Source organism: Pan troglodytes, chromosome 5 (assembly GCF_028858775.2).
Source record: "Pan troglodytes isolate AG18354 chromosome 5, NHGRI_mPanTro3-v2.0_pri, whole genome shotgun sequence".
Lineage (NCBI taxonomy): Eukaryota > Metazoa > Chordata > Mammalia > Primates > Hominidae > Pan > Pan troglodytes.
This window is the reverse complement of record NC_072403.2, coordinates 9,645,542-9,662,047: the sequence shown is the minus strand read 5'-3', so window position 1 is coordinate 9,662,047 and position 16,506 is coordinate 9,645,542. Positions and strand designations below refer to the sequence as shown.

General features: G+C 43.9%; 1 protein-coding gene across 1 annotated transcript; it reads left to right on the top strand.

Annotated features, from left to right (window-relative positions):
• Positions 1–690: 690 nt before the first annotated feature.
• Positions 691–16,193, top strand: LOC129144209 (mitochondrial import receptor subunit TOM5 homolog). The gene has a single exon (XM_063812763.1). It carries the CDS (start codon positions 14,288–14,290, stop codon positions 14,441–14,443), a length of 156 nt encoding a protein of 51 aa, XP_063668833.1. The 5' UTR covers positions 691–14,287; the 3' UTR covers positions 14,444–16,193.
• Positions 16,194–16,506: the final 313 nt, after the last annotated feature.

The window sequence follows — 16,506 nt, the reverse complement described above, 5'->3', positions numbered from 1 at the left end:
AGCCAAGGAGAGGGAGCCCAGGCTCCCGACAAATGTGGATTCCTTGGAGATGTCCCACCTGGATGGCGGGAGCAGCCTCTCTGGGGCCTCTGAGTGCTCTGCTGCCCCACATCAGCTCCTCACCCTGGCAGAGCCTGGCTCTCTCCGGGGACCCCACTTTCCTTTCACTGCTTCCAGGGGAGGCTGCTAATTTTCCATGTCCTCCAAGATTTGCACATTACCACTTGCAGATCAAAAGCTCTCTCCCGCACAAGCACCAGTATCTCTCAGGCTCCAGCTCCTCCAACCTCCATTCCATCATCCAGGGCCTCATAGCTCCTCACAGTGCCCCCTCACTTGCAGGCATGCTGACGGTGCAGCCTTAGCACCTTGTACTCTAGCCCTCCAAACACACTGCCTTCTGCTGGCCTCAGACACGCACTCCCACGGCCACAAGCTGGACTCTGATGATATGAAACTGTGCAACCTATAAAGGAATAAAATCAAACCTGCCACTCTTTGGCTGCAACCTCTTGCTCTTTCTAGCTCAGTGTCTCACTGATTCTAACTGCAATCAAAAGCATATGTGTATGTGTTTCTATGCGTGTGTGTGCATATATGTGTATATATAGTGTATATATGTATATATAGTGTATATGTATATATTTGTGTATATATATACACTTGTATATATACAAGTGTATATATGTCTGTGTATACATATACAGTATATATACACATATATACATGTGTATATATAATTGTGGTAACATATAGATAAAATTAATCATTTAAACCATTTTTAAGTGTACAGTCCAGTGGCAATTAAGTACATTTATAATGTTGTGCGACAATTGCCACCATCCATCTCCAGAACTTTTCTATCTTCCCAAACCAAAACTCTGCACCCCTTAAACGCTAACCCCCAATTCTCCTCCCCCAGCTCCTGGCAATCCCCCTACTATTTTCTGTCTCTGAGAGTCTGACTCCTCTGGGTACCTCATATGAGTGGAATCACACGGTATTTGTCTCTCTGGGGACTGGCTTGTTCAGCATAACATTCTCAAGTTTCCCTCATGTTGTGGCGTGTGACAGGATTTCCTTCCTCTTTAAGGCTGAATCATATTCCATTGTGTGAATATATTACATTTTGTTTAGCTACTCCTCCACTGATGAATACTTGGGTTTCCACTTTTCAGCTGTTGTGAATAATGCTGCTAGGAACAAAGTATGTATTTGAGCCCCTCCTTTCAATTCTTTCAGGTGTATACCCAGAAGTGGAATTGCTGGATCACATGGTAATAACTCTGTTTAACTTTTGAGGAACTGCCAAACTGTTTTTCTCAGCAACTGCACCATTTTACATTCCAACTAGTAATCTGCAAGGGATCCAATTTCTCCACATCCTTGCCAGCACTTGCTATTTTCCATTTTTGTTTGTTTGTGTTTAAATAATAGCCACCCTAATGGGTATAAAGTGATAGCGTATTATGGATTTGACTTGCATTTTGATTTGCATTTCCCTAATGATAGTGAAGCCGAGCTTCTTTTCATGTGTTTATTGGCCGTTTGTGTGTCTTTGGAGAGATGTCTTCTTTGGAGAAATGTCTATGCAAGTCCTTTGCCCATTTTTGAATTGGGTGGCTTGTTTTTTTGTGTTGCATTGTGAGAGTGCTCTACGTATTTTTGGTTGGCAGTTTTTTCTCCCATTCCATGGGTTGCCCTTTCACTGTGTCCTTTGATGCACAAGTTTTTAATCTTGTTTAAGTCCCAGTGATCTATTTTTCCTTCTGTCACTTGCACTTTTGTCATCATACCCAAGAAATCATTGCCAAAGCCAGTGTTGTGAAGCTTTTCTTTTATGTTTTCCTATAGATTTTTAATAGTTTTAGCTTTAATGTTTGTTTCTGATCCATTTTGAGTTAATTTTTGTATATCATGTAAGGAAAGGGTTCAAATTTATTCTTCGGCATATGAATATCCAGTTTTCTTGGCATTATTTGGTAAAAAGTCTGCCCTCTTTCCATTGAATGATTTGGTACCCTTGTTGCAAATCATTTTGCTGTGTGTGCGAGTGTTTATTTTGGGACACTCTATTCTAATCCATTGGTTTGTATGTCTGTCTTTAGGCCAGTACCTCATTGTTTTGCCTACTGTAGATTTGTAGTAGGCAATCAGGAAGTCCAAGACATCCCCCTTGACTGTTTTTATCCCCTGAGATTGCTTTGGTTATTTAGGGTCTCTTGAAATTCCTTATAAATTTTAAGATCAGATTTTCTATGTGCAAAATGTTTTGACTTATTAGGTTCTTTCAATTCATTGATCTCACTCATTTCTCTCTACCATTAATCCTCTTACATTCTCTTACATTCTCTTCCATGGTCATCATTATCATTGCTTTCTTGCAAGCATTCTCAACTTTCTTGCCCCTCTTTTCATCACACAAACTTGGGTTCCAGCCATTTGTCTTCTGCTGCCTGAACTAATGTGTAACTGCTACTATTATTGCTGATGCTACTGTTAGGATAATAAGAACAGCTAATACAGGTTAAATGATCGCTAGGAGCCAGACACAGTTCTAAGCATTCCCTATGAATTAACTCAACCAGTTCTCTTAATTCAGTGGAATATTGCTGGAGAATACAAGAAGGACGAGTCATTATAAATTCATAATTATTAACACAAATGAATACTCAGCACTGGCCTACAATCTTACTTTTTTTCTAGTAGACTGACTTTTCCACTCTCCAAAAAGGATTCTTACTTTCTTCATGTTTTCCAAACCTCCACCTTTCCACATTTATTCTCAGTGGATGACCTTGCTTCATACTCCGTTGGAAAAATAGAGGCCCTCAGGTGGGAGCTCCTGCTACCAAACCCATGGACCTACATTCATCTATTCTCATCTGCTCCCTCATTCTTCCTGGGCTAGGATTTCTCTGCCACAATCCCCCTACAGGGAGCTCCTGATCCATCCCTCCTCAGTCTCAAAAGAATTTCACTCCCTTTGCTGCTTCCTCTCTCATTCTCATCAACCTCTTCATCTATCGGATGACATGTTTACCACCACCACCCTTGATTCCACGCCATCTGGCTTAACACATCCTTCCCTTGATTCCATGTCATCTGGCTTAGCACGTCCAAAATAGCTTATCTCTTCTTTTCTTTCCTTCTCTAGACCCACTCCTCCCTAGTGATCCATCTTGGCAAACAGCACCTTTATCTACCAATTTTCTCCATCCAGAACCTTGGGAACCCTTCTTCACACTCTCTCCTCTTTCTCCCTTCCATCCGTGCCATCAGGATATCCTGTGGATTCTATCTCCAAATCAAATCTCACGTCCATGTACTTCTCCATCCCCACTGCCACCTGCCACCTCCTCGTCCGGTCACTGCCATCTCTTTTCTGGACAATTAGTGACTGCCTCACCAAGCTTTCCTCTCTTGCTCTTCTTCAAGCCATTCTCCAAGCAGTACCTACAGTTATCTTCTAAACCCAAAACTGAATCAGGTCATTCTCCTGCTGAAAATCCTATAATCACTTCCCACTGTATTTGCAGTGAAATCCAAACTCCTCTACCTGGCCAGCCTTGTCCAGCCTCACTGGGCTGCTACTGGCTTCTCCAACATCACTTCTTTCCTTCTTTCTCCAACTCCTCTGACCTCTTAGTTCTTCAGAGACGCCAAGCTCTGTTCTACCTCAGGGACTTGGTACGAAACATTTCCTCTACTTAAACTGTCCCTTCCCCTCGCTGCATCATGGGGCCTCCCTGACTCCTCATCCTTCACATCTTCAGAGAAGTCTTCTGTATTAGTTAGTTCTTTCATCGCTATAAAGAAGTATTTTATACTTGGTAATAAGGAAGAGAAGTTTAATTGGCCTACAGTTCTGCAGGCTGTACAGGAAGCGTGGCAGCATCTGCTTCTGGGGAGGCCTCCGGGAGCTTTTACTTCTGGTGGAAGGCAAAGGGGGAGCAGGCATGTCACATGATGAAAGCAGGAGCAAGAGAGTGAGGGGGCAGTGCCAGACACTTTCAAATGACCAGATCTCACAAGAACTCACCCTCTACTGTGGGGACAGCACCAAGAGGATGGTGCTAAACCATTCGTGAGAAACTGCCCCCATGATCCAGTCACCTCCCACCAGGCCCCACCTCCAACATTGGAGATTACATTTCAACATGATGAGAGGTGAAGCCAGCTGGACTTCTGGGTTGGGTGGGGACTTGGAGAACTTTTTGTCTTACAAGAGGATTGTAAAATGCACCAGTCAGCACTCTGTAGCTAGACACACCAATCAGTGCTCTGTGGCTAGCTAGAGGTTTGTAAAATGGACCAATCAGCAGGACATGGGTGGGGACAAATAAGGGAATAAAAGCTGGTCACCCCCCAGCCCCCAAGGGCAACCTGCTCAGGTACCTTTCCATGCTGTGGAAGCTTTGTGCTTTCACTCTTCACAGTAAATCTTGCTGCTGCTCACTCTTTGGGTCTGTGCCAACTTAAGAGCTGTAACACTCACAGTGAAGGTCCGGGGCTTCATTCTTGAAGTCAGCGAGACCACGAACCCACCAGAAGGAACCAACTCTGGACACATCTCTGGACACAATGAGATTTGGATGGGGTCACACGTCCAGATGATATCATCTTCCCTGTCAGCACAGGGTCAGGCAGGTCCTCTTTCCTTTTCCTCAGAGTAGACTATTTTCCCTCATGGTGTTGACCACATGTGAAATTATATCTCTATTGTTTTGTCCCTTGTCAGCTTACCTGTTGGACCTAAATGTGATTATATCAGTTCTGTATCTGTTTGGGTTCATGGCTGTTCTCCTGAATCTAGCACGGGGCCTGATCGTGTAATACGTACTCAAGGAATCTGCAAGTCTGCAGGAAGGTGAATTGGCTCTCAGGTGTTTTAAGTGAACTGTAGGGTTGATACATGGCCTATATGTTTACTCCCAGAAAACTAGTCAGCCCACTGCGTTTCATAAAGGGAAAAGATGGTCACAGCAGAATCCCAGCAGAAGCCTGCCACAGGGCTGGTTGTGGATGTGGGGGCCAGGTGGCCTCGTAAATCATAATAGAGCAGATTTTTCTTCACTGGGAATTTATGGATTGTTGTATTACAATGAAACTGAGTTTTTAACTAAGAGTTCCATAAGTATTTCCAAACCCACATTCCCTTGATCTGAAAGGCATACACTGCTTGGGTTTCTGTTTCCGTGACAATGTAGGTGGAAGGAGAAACAAGGAACAGGAAGACCCTGATCTGAAGGGCCAAGGAGCCCCTGGGCTGCAGGTCCACTCAGTCACCCGCTTCCTCCCTGCAAACCCTGTGCACTCTGTGCTCTCTCTCCAGGGACTAACCCTGGGATCGATGGAGAAAAATATGTGTTTAAATAAGTGACTCCTGCCTCATTTCTGACCCTGTACTTTCTATGTACACACACAGAGACACACTCAGACACACAGACACACATACTAAGACACACAGATATGCACAAACACTGACACAGATGTACACACACACAGATATACACAAGATAGGCACATGCAAGTACACTCCTAGAAACACGTAGTCACAGATGCGCACACAGAGACACACACACACAAGCACACACACTCAGCAGATGTATCAGAGTGTTTTTCTGAATTTTAATTCAGAAAAATGCAGTGGAAGGAGCCTGGAAGGAGTTCTTACTGCTCTAAAGTAGGAGGAGACTGGTGGCCAAGAGGAAGAAGTAGAAGTGAGCTGTCTCTGCCCAGCTGCCCCCAGGCTCTGCTCCCCTGGCCTCTCACAGTGGGGCTGGCTGAGTTCAATCCTCAGGTATTGCAGAGCTTAAGAATGCATGGAACATCTTTATGCCTGGAATTGGGAGGAAGATGGATCAGCCTTGCAGAAATCCTTGGAAGGCAAGATAGCAGGTCCCTTCCTGGTGCTGGGGTGGCGAATATCCAAGTTACTTGTAGAGAATCCATATGGGTCTGCAGCAGCCTCAACTCTCGCCTCCTGAGAAAAAAGAATTTCACTGAGGGGCATAACGCAGAAAAAAGAGACCAAAGCAAGTTTCAGAGCAGAGTGGAAGTTTATTTAAAAGCTTTAGAGCAGGAAAGAAAGAAAAGTACACTTGGAAGAGACCCAAGCGGGCGACTTGGAAGTCAAGTGCCCCATTTAACCTTAATCCTGGGACTATATATGCTAGCCCCTTTCCGGCATCTTGCGACCCTTTCCCTTCATTTTTCTTTTAGCGTGGGCTGCCTGCACGCGGTGCCCTCTTTATGCTTGGGAGGTGAGCATGCCCAGTGTGTTGACTAGAGTTGTACACATGCTCATCTGAGACTTTCTTACCCATCCGGTGGAATGCCCCTGAAGATCACGTCTCTTAATGCACATGTCCTAGCTCACTCGCTGGATTCATGAGATTTTATTGGAAGCGTCTGATTCCCAATCTCAAGTTTTTTTATATACTGGGAAATTGCCTTTCCCTGGTGCCTGCAACCAATTATCACCTTAGTGTGACAGCTGTGGGCCATCAGGAAATTGCCTTTCCCTGGTGCTGTCAGTTCTCATTTTTAGAGAGGCAGTGTGGCAACTGCCAAGCCATCACCTGATGGTCCCCTGACATTTCTGGTGGGCGGGTGTTGGGGAGCCCTCTCCTGCCTTGCTCATGCCTGGCTAGCTACCTATTGTAACACTGGAAGGGCCTGGGGTACACCAGAGGAACTTGCAGAAGTTAGTCAGGGAAAGCTGTGGCTAATGGCAGGGCCAGGAAGGGGGCCCACCTTAGCAGCTCAGATTCCCTTTACACTTGAGCCCCATTCTCTCCCCATGCATGCTTCCTGTGTTATTGATCCTTCAGGTCTCAGCTCTTTAAAAACAACAACTAATGTTTATTAAGAGCATACTCTGTGGTGAGAACTATACACACATTTTCTCATTTAATCTTCAGAATAACCCATGAGTTGGGTAGCATCAACATCATCACCTTCTTCAACTCTTTCATTTTTAAATGAAGAAATTGGGCTCAATGGTAAATTTGCTTGCTTGAGATCATGTAGGTGGAAGGATTTGAGCCTGAGTCTGACTCCGATTCCAGGGCTCCATTCTTAACTTCCTCACTCTCTTATCCCTCTCAGACCATCTTGGCCAATCTAGGTTGGGGTACGGGTACCTCCCTCACTTCTGCCAAACCAGTGCTCTGCAGGTGGGGACTAAGGGGGCTGAGGAAGCTGACAGTCAGCCCTGTGCTCCCCTGGGGGCAGGGGTTGGGAGACACCTCTTCACTCAGAGAGTCCTGCTTGTCAAGCTCTGGGTCCACTCAGAGGGGGTGCCTTTTCCTGATTTGCACAAAGGCATTGCATGGGCATCATGCTGTCCTGAAGGGATTGTCACTGGATTTGTAATCTCTCATTACTCGTCATTCTCTCTAAGGACTGCTAGCTCCTTAACAGCAGAGGCTGTGTTGTATTCAGCTCGGGCCTCCTGTCCCTAGCATCCAGAAGGCACTTCATGCACAGTTGTTGAATGAGGAGTGGCCAATGAAGAAAGGCATTAGCACCTGGGTGTAGGTGCCTCACCCCTGTCCCTGGGTGCAGTGCATGCTGACTTGCACCTGCGCAAAGGCCCTCAGAAGAAGGGCTGACATTTCACAGCTCCTTTTCTTGTTACCTGTTACCTGGAAAGAAAAGTTTTAGATTTTCATGGACTGCCTTCATGCAACTTTGTTCATCCAGAAAAGTGCTGCAAAAATGATAAAAAGAGGGGTTAGCTCTGCTTACAACTGCAGAGCTCCTCATCTCATAAACAATATGAATAGGCCCCTAGTATTGAAGCTTTTCTCTCCCCTAGCTATGGAAGTGTGTTATTTAGCCTCTCCTGGCCTCAGTTTCCTTACCTCTGAAATTGGAGTAGTAATGTCTACCTCATAAATTTATCGCAGGGGTTAGAGGAGGCAACCCATGGGAAGGGTGTAGGATAGGACCTGCTGCAAGTTAAGCCACATGGTAGCTGCTAGCTTTGTGTGTGACTGTAACTTCATTATTACTGTGTGGAAGTCATGGACTTTGAATCCAAGTTGCTTACTTTTTGGACGAAACGGATACAGCAAAATAACAATCCATGGGTTACAAAGTGGGTGAAGCAGACAAAAAAGGCGTGGTAGCGGAAGTGAGGATGGGAACCCTGGGGCTCAACCTCAGCTGGGAAGGCTGAGGGATGTGGGTTTAAGCTGGATCTGGAGGGATGGGTAGAAGTTAGGTAGACTGAGACAAGGGGAATTCCAAGTGCAAGACCAGGAATGAAGAGGCGTGAAGGGGATGGAAGAGAGATGTATTCCCCAGCCTCTCAAGCTCATCAGTGGGTCTCAGCCTAAATGCCACTCCTCAAGCCTTCCCTGATCCCTCCATCTGGACAGCCCCCTTGTTAAATGCGCTTACATTTTGGCACCAATGCTCTGACACCAGCTGGGTGTTCCACAATTAGTTCAATTCTGATACTATCTAAAGTTAGTGCAGAGCCCCCAAATTAAAGGGCACAGCCCCAATAAGACTGTACCCATTTCAGATGACAGGTACACTTTGGGGGTCCCAGGCCACTTGCACTTCTACCTGACTTGGCTACAAATTCAGGGGTTCCCACAATCCCCAAGTCAGTCTCAACAGTTCACTAGAGTGACTCACAGAAATCAGGAAAGCTCTGTGCTTATAATTACAGTTTTGTTACAAAAGGATACTGATGAGGAGCAGCCAAATAAAGATGCATAGGATGGGGTGGGGAGGACATAGAGCACCCAAGCCCTCTCCTCATGGAATCCAGGTGCTTCTTCCTCCCAGCACGTTACTGTGTTTGTGACCATAGGACCAGCCCAAAGTAGGCCTATTCTGTTGATAACAGGACGCCAAGTCACCTTGTAGGCATAACGGAGTGAAAACTTCAAGTCACGTAGGCCAGGCATGTGCAATAGAAAAAGGTTTGACCTTTAACAACACCTGGTACAAGGATTCGTCTCTGGGGAACCAAAAGACTGGGAAATGACTGGAACCTGAATGCTGGAACTCTTTCAAAAGGGATCTGTTGGCCCAGAAGATCTGGGACTAAAATCCGTACTGTAAATGGTTTGTTTGAAGTTCTCCCATCAGACTCTGCCAAGTCAACATTCCTAAATCCTTTCTCTTGCCCTCCCAACCCTTAGAACTTGCCCCAGATCCCAAATCAGTCAGATAGATATGAACTGCATCTCCTGTCTCCTTGCTGGCTGGTCTTGCAATAAAGCCTTTCTTTTCTCAAAAGCTAGTGCCACAGTATTGGCTTCCGTGTGTGTCAGGCAGCAAGTCCATTTATTCAATACCATCTTCAACCAGAAAGTTCCAATGAGCTTTGGTGTCTAGAGTTTTTATTGGTGTTTCATGATGTAAGCATGATAGATTGAATAATTGGCCACATAGTTGAATTCAATCTTGAGGCCTCCATTCCCTGGAGGTTGGGCAGCTGGAAGTGCAACCCTATAATCACATGGTTAGTCTTACTGGTGGCCAGCCCCCATACTGAGGCTATGTAGGGGCCCACTGGGCATCACCTCATTAGCATCACAAAGACATTCGTATCATTCACAAAACTCCAAGGGTTTTTGAAGCTCTGTACCAACTAAGGACAAAGGCTATATATATACTTTTAAATTATATTACAGTTCTTACAGCACTTTTAATGGCTGAAATATATTGTTTTTGCAGTTAAATATTTAATATGTATTTATCCAATAGACTATAAGCTTCAAGAAGAAAGGGACTTTGTTGTTTTTGCTCCACTGTAACCTTAGCATGTAGCTCAATTCTTGGCAAGTAGTATTTGCTTTGATTGATAGATCTGATTAGAATATTCGAATAATGGGTGTAAGAGTTAAAGAAAGAGAAAAGAAACAGGAAAAGCGGCTCAACAGTCAAAGACAGGTTTATTTTGGAGAATAAACTTAAGAGGGGCATCTGGCTGATTTTGGTCAGGAGCACTCTCTTACAGAGTAGGAGTATTTATTGGTTTTAGGGTGAAAGAGCTTATCACAGGCTTGGAATATTTCTGTGTGGAGAAGTTTATTGTGGGGTTGGAATGTCTCTGGTCGGAGGCGAGGTTATCTTGGGGCTGACGTCTCTCCGGCAGGGGGGAGATTATCTCAGGGCTGGCATGTCTCTGGTCAGGGAGGGGTTTAATCTTAGGGTTGGAATGTTTCTGGTCAGAGATGTCATTTGTGGTTTATGGTCATGCTGACCTTAGCCATTAGGCTGATGCATTTTGGATTTAGGTGGTTTTTGATCAAGGGTAACTTTAAAATGGTGGTGCTTGTCTAAGATGGCGATGCTCCTGCTCTGTCAGTGGGGAAAATTAAAGACTAGAAAGGTATATTGGGACAGTGTAGAAGGCCTTACATGCTCTATGGCCTTAAATGTTTCCAGCATGTCTCTCACATCATCTCAGTAACTGCTGGGAAGGTTTGTAGAATCACCTAGGCCTGCCCTGGCTCCATGGAAGCCTCTCTGCAGCATGAGTCTTATGAAGTCTGGGAAAAGGGCATGAGTGGAATGGATGACTCAACATTCAACTGCAGTAGGGGGGTGTGAACTCATTGCTAAATTAAGGGAAAAGGGCCAAAAATACAAAATGTGGTAAGATTTGTCTCTCATGTTTAGCAGTCTGAGAAGGGCTTAAATTTTTTTTTGTTAGAGTGCTGGTGCCTAGTAGACAGGGCTGTAGGAAGACAAGCCCTAGTCCCTACTGAGCATCACTAGACCACAGAAGGGAAAGAGGAGGGGCTCTGAGGGGAGGAATTCAGGCTCTCTAAAAGAAATTAATTAACACCTGAAAGGCTCAGTTCATATTTCCATCATCCCCTGCTCATGGCCAAGTCAAAGAAAAAACTGATGTCTAGTCATGAAAACAGCAAAGCATGAAGTGGGAGGATGATGGTGTCCTGTGTGGCAATGGGAGACAGGACAAATTCAGAGCACTCAGTACTTCCCCTCTCTTTCCAGAGCAGAATGTAGGGGTTCTAAGTGTTCAGATACAGGTCTTGATTCTTTATTTTATCTGCTTCTGTGGCCCTGGCTTTGTTGTCTAGAAATAATCAAAGATCATAGGATATTCCATTTGGAAGGAACTTCAAGGCTGTTATTTGTAACTTCACTGAATTGCAAGTTCCCCTCAGGTCCAATCTCTGCATGAAGTGGAATTCAAAGGAACATAAGCCCAGAGGAATAGTGAAGAACTGTGCTGTAGGCTTTTTAAAAAGTGAGGTCCTCACCCAAGGGGTTTGCATAGTGTGCCACCAAATAAGCATCTCAGAACCTTCTCTGGATGTTACTCTCCTCCAAAGTTCCACACCGGGGCTGGGACAGCCCCTGCATCTCTCCCTCTTCCCTTTCCCATGATTTCCCACTGCCTCCCTGCTCTCCTGATTCCCTTCCTGCTTCCCTTCCATCTCACCGTCTATCTCTCCCCTACTGGCGGGGACCTTCAGGGCTCTGCTGCTGGCTCTGTGGTGGAAGCTCCCTGGGGTGTGCAGGCCTTCAATAGCACTGAAAGCTTTTCTCCAAGAAATTCTTATTCATTATTTCTGGTGAGCAAAACTCACCATCTGCGTATTCTCCAGGGCAGCTGTCCCAGTGCTGGGTGTGTGGCAGGTGCTGCCTAAACACTGGCTGGCTGCAAGGAAAGGCTATTTGTTTTTTTTTTTGCATAAGATTCCATTTCACAATCATCAGAAGCCTGCCTGCATTTCATGGGCCCATGAAATTACTTATTTTATTCCAGAGAAAAAAGACACGCCATTTCTGTGAATTGAGGCTCTCCTTTTGAGTTCTTTGATTGTTTTCTTTTGGGTCCCTCTGTCCATCATGCGGGGAGGGTCCCTATTTTGCTGAGGTTAGAAGGAGCACCAGCTATCTATAGACATTTTAAAAATGTCTATAAATAAAATTTAAAAAATTTTTAAATGTAATATTCAATTTAGAGCAAGATTTAAAATATTTGAACACTAAAATAGAAAGTTACCTTACAAATCTCTACCTGATCATCTATAATTTAGTAATGACTGATGAGCTGAATCATATTTTCTCAAAGTATCCTTTGGCCCCTTTTCCTTTCCTCAGGCTTGAAGAGCTCTTTCTAATTACTTAGCCTTCAATGTTCCTAAATGTGCTCCTCCCCTTTTGTTTCTCCCCTGGTTCTCTGCTCTCCCACTCCCCACCTGGCCTTTTGGAGATTGTGGGATTTGCAGAAGCTTCATCATGCATCACATTTTCATGTTCAGTTTTAATGCCTCAAATGAGTCTTTTCAATCCCACAGCTCTTTAACTCATCCTGTATTAATGAGTGCTCTTCTCTTTATAACTCCTCACCATTGTTCCCCAGCTGGAGGAAGGAGCCGTCCCTCTGCCTGCGCAGCTAGCTGCAGGAGAAGCCCACAGCCACTGCATCCTCCCACCAGCAGCTTAAACCCCCATGGTTAGCTTTGGCACTACCAGAAGTTTCCTCACAACCACAAACTCTGCCTCCCTTAAAAAAATGTTTTTGAAATTGATGCATAATAGTAGCATGTATTCATGGGGTAGATGAGGTTTTTTTTGATACATGCATACAATGTGTAATGGGTAATTGGCATATTCATCACCTCAAACATTTATCATGTTTGTGTTGGGAACATTGGGTGCAAAATACAGTTAGAAGGAATAGGTTCTAGGGTTTGAGAGCACAGTAGGGTGACTATAGGTAACAAGAATTTATAGTACAGTTGACCTTTGGACAACATGGGAGTAGGGGGAGGGCCAACCCCCTCGTGCAGTTGAAAATCTGTGTATAACTTTTGACTTCCCTGAAACTTACCTACTAATAGCCTACTGTTCACCAGAAGTTTTATTGATAATGTAAATAGTCAGTTAACACATATTTCTTCTATGTATTATATACTGTATTCCTACAATAAAGTGAGCTAGAAAAAAGAAAATGTTATTAAGAAAATGATAAGGGTGGGGCACAGTGACTCATGCCTTTAATCCCAACACCTTAGGAAGCTGAGATGGGAGGATCACTTGAGCCCAAGAGTTTGAGGCCAGCCTGGGCAACATAGCAAGACCCCAGTTCTACAAAAAATGGACTAAATTAGCTGGATGTGGTGGCATGCACCTGTAGTTCTAGCTACTTGAGAGGCTGAGGTGAGAGGATCACTTGAGGCCAGAAGTTTGAGGCTGCAGTGAGCTATGATCACACCACTGCCCTCAAGTCTGGGCAACAGAGTAAGACCCTGCCTCTAAAACAAAGAAAATCATATGGAAGAAAAAATATATTGAATATTTATTAAGAGGAAATGGATTATCAGAAAGGTCTTGACCTTGTCATCTTCACACTGAGTACAATAAGGAGGAGGAGGATAAGGAGGGGTTGGTCTTGCTGTCTCAGGGGTGGCTGAAGTGGAATAACATCTACTTACAAGTGGACCTTCACAATTCAACACTTGTTCAAGGGCCAACTCTATATTTCAAAATAGCTAGGAGTCAAGATTTAGAATGTTCCCAACATAAAACAACCTTTTTAGTTTGAAATAATTTTAGACTTACAGAAAAGTTTTAAAAATATTTCTTAGAATTCCTGTACACCATTCACCCAGACTGCCCTAACATTAATGTCTCTGTACCCAGAGTTCAGGGACCAAAACTATGAAATTAACATTAATACAACACAATACTAAACTATAGTCATTATTCATATTCTCCCAGTTTTCCAGCTAATGCCTTTTTTTTTCTGGTCCAGGATCCAATCCAAGATTTCACCTTGCACTTGGTCTTGCCTCCTTGGTCTCCTCCAGCCTTAGATGGCTCTTCAGTCTTTCCTTGTCTCTTATAACCTTGGCGATTTTGCAGAATTGTAGGTTTTTTCCTCTCAATTTGAGTTCATCTTATGGTTTCTCCTCATTAGATGGAGGTTATGCATTTCTGAAAAGAACATTACAGAAGCAATGCACTCTGCTTAGTCCATCATATCTAAGGGTGCGTGACATCAATATGTCTCATTACTGGTATTAACTTTGCCAATGTCGCTAAGGTCAGGTCTGCTGGACTTCTCCATTCTAAAGTTTCTATCTTTCCCTTTGTAATTAATAATAATCGGGGGTGGGGGGAGATACTTTGAGACTATGAAAATATCCTATTTACCCTGAAACTTTGGCTCAATCTTGTTGACATCCATCAGCAGATCATGTCTGCAACAATTACTGTGGTGTTCTAAGAGTGATTTTCAGCGGCAGCTGAAGGCTGGTGAGTCAGAGCCACAATGTTTCAGATCCAGGGCTTTGCGCAGAAGCTGGATATGGAGGAGATGAAATGGAAGTTGTGTGAGGATGTGATCTCCTCCATATGGAACTTCCTCATCTACGTGGCCCTGCTGCAAATCATTCCTTTTATCTTAAAGAAATTACACAGCATATGAATATTGAGTATCATATGTGAATGTATAATATGCAGAACCTGGTTACAGTTTCTACAACTCTCTGCAAGCAAATAGGCCCAGAAAACTGTAAGAGACTCTTTAATGGTTGGGTATAAAAATTCTGCTTCTTAAGAACAAGTTTGGCTCAGCTAAACTTGTTCTCAGCCAAAATATAAAACTAATTATAGCTAAAATATGAAACTATTGAGAAGTATGAAAAGACATCTTGTGGTCAGGGTGTGCTGTTGTGCTTGTGACATTTGGCCTCTGTCAATGTTGGTATAATTGTAAATAATGGCAAACTCCATTTTCTAGCATGTATTAATAATAATTAAGGGAACTATGTCTGAAATGGCACTTTTTTTTTTTTTAAAAGAAAACAAGTTTTATTTTTATCACCAGAACATTCTGATAAAAATATTATGAGATTAGCTACCTTTATTCTCTGGGCCTTGACTCTGTCCAAGGCCTGCCCTAGAGCGCCTGCACGCTCAGCTCCCTCTGAGGTAGGTCTGGAGGGAGAGCCCCAACTGCCGCCTGCCCTCGGCCAGGATACCTCTCACCTCATGTCCCCTCCTCCAGACCCCCACAGTCCTGGATGCCCCATAGCAGCCCTGCCACGGCTGGCAGAACTGTGAAATGGCACTGTTTTGTCAGACATTTCTGTTTACCTTTTTACTTCTGTACGAAGTGTATTTGTGGAGTCCCTTACAACCAGTCGTGTTTTATGGAAGTCAGCACACAACCACAATGCTATTTAAACACAGGATTATTAGTCTATGTTTTTTGTTTTGTTTTGTTTTGTTTTGTTTTGTTTTTTAACAGAGTCTCACTCTGTTGCCCAGGCTGGAGTGCAGTGGCGTGATCTCGGATCTTGGCTCACTGGAACTTCCGCCTCCTGGGTTCAACTGATTCTCCTGCCTCAGTACAGGTGTATGCCACCACACCTGGCTAATTTTTGTATTTTTAGTAGAGACAAGGTTTCATCATGTTGGCCAGGATGGTCTCAATCTCTTGACCTTGTGATCTGCCCACCTCGGCCTCCCAAAGTGCTGGGATTACATGCGTGAGCCACCACGCCTGGCCTAGTCTATGTTTTTAATGAACATACCAATTAAGAAAAAAAAAAAACACAAAGAGTGTTTTTCTGTTTCATTATTCCTTGACTAATTGGAATTCTGTAAGGAAGAGCTGTCTCTTCTTTCTCTAATATTTATTCCTTTAATTATGTATTTATCAGTATAGGTTTCTGGATATCGACTTTATCCTGTGGGTTATAATTTTGTTGCTCAAATTGTTTCCTCTTTGGTCATTGGTTGCTCCTTGAAGGAGTTCCAGTGTGCTTTTGAGAAATCTCATCCTTTTTTGAGCATTTCCTTATTTTTTGGCATTTCAAGACACTCCAGGCACTTTTTATTGTATATTCCCTGCCCCAGCTCTGGAATCAGCCACTTCTCCATGGATTCTTGGTTCTTTTTATTGAAGAGTGGTATTTTGAAACCAAGATCTAGACACTAGATGTATTCATTGCCACAGAGGTGTCAATGCTTTCAGGCCATTTAAGCAAACACAGCTAGAAGTAAATGCATGTATACTAATCCATGCATATTCACATTGATATTTATCCCTCTATATTTATATTTAAAAAATGCGAGTTTATACTGATACCTTCATAAATCCAACACCATAGGGTTTATTCTAGCCTTTTCCCTTTCTTTTCTTGTAATCTTTTAAAAGTTATTATTGTGGGCTGGGCACGGTGGCTCATGCCTGTAATCCCAGCACTTTGAGAGGCCGAGGCGGGAGGATCACAAGGTCAGGAGATCGAGACCATCCTGGCCAACATGGTGAAACCCCGTCTCTACTAAAAATATAAAAAATTAGCTGGGTGTGGTGGCGAGCACCTGTGGTCCCAGCTACTCGGGAGGCTGAGGCAGGAGAATGGCGTGAACCCGGGAGGCGGAGCTTGTGGTGAGCCGAGATCCCACCACTGCACTCCATCCTGGGCGACTGAGCAAGACTTAGTCTCAAAAAAAAAAAAAAAAAAAAATTATTGTTATAAC

Bases quoted from the DNA above. Each gene is read 5' to 3' on its own strand.
- LOC129144209 (XM_063812763.1), top strand. From the start codon at position 14,288: ATGTTTCAGATCCAGGGCTTTGCGCAGAAGCTGGATATGGAGGAGATG.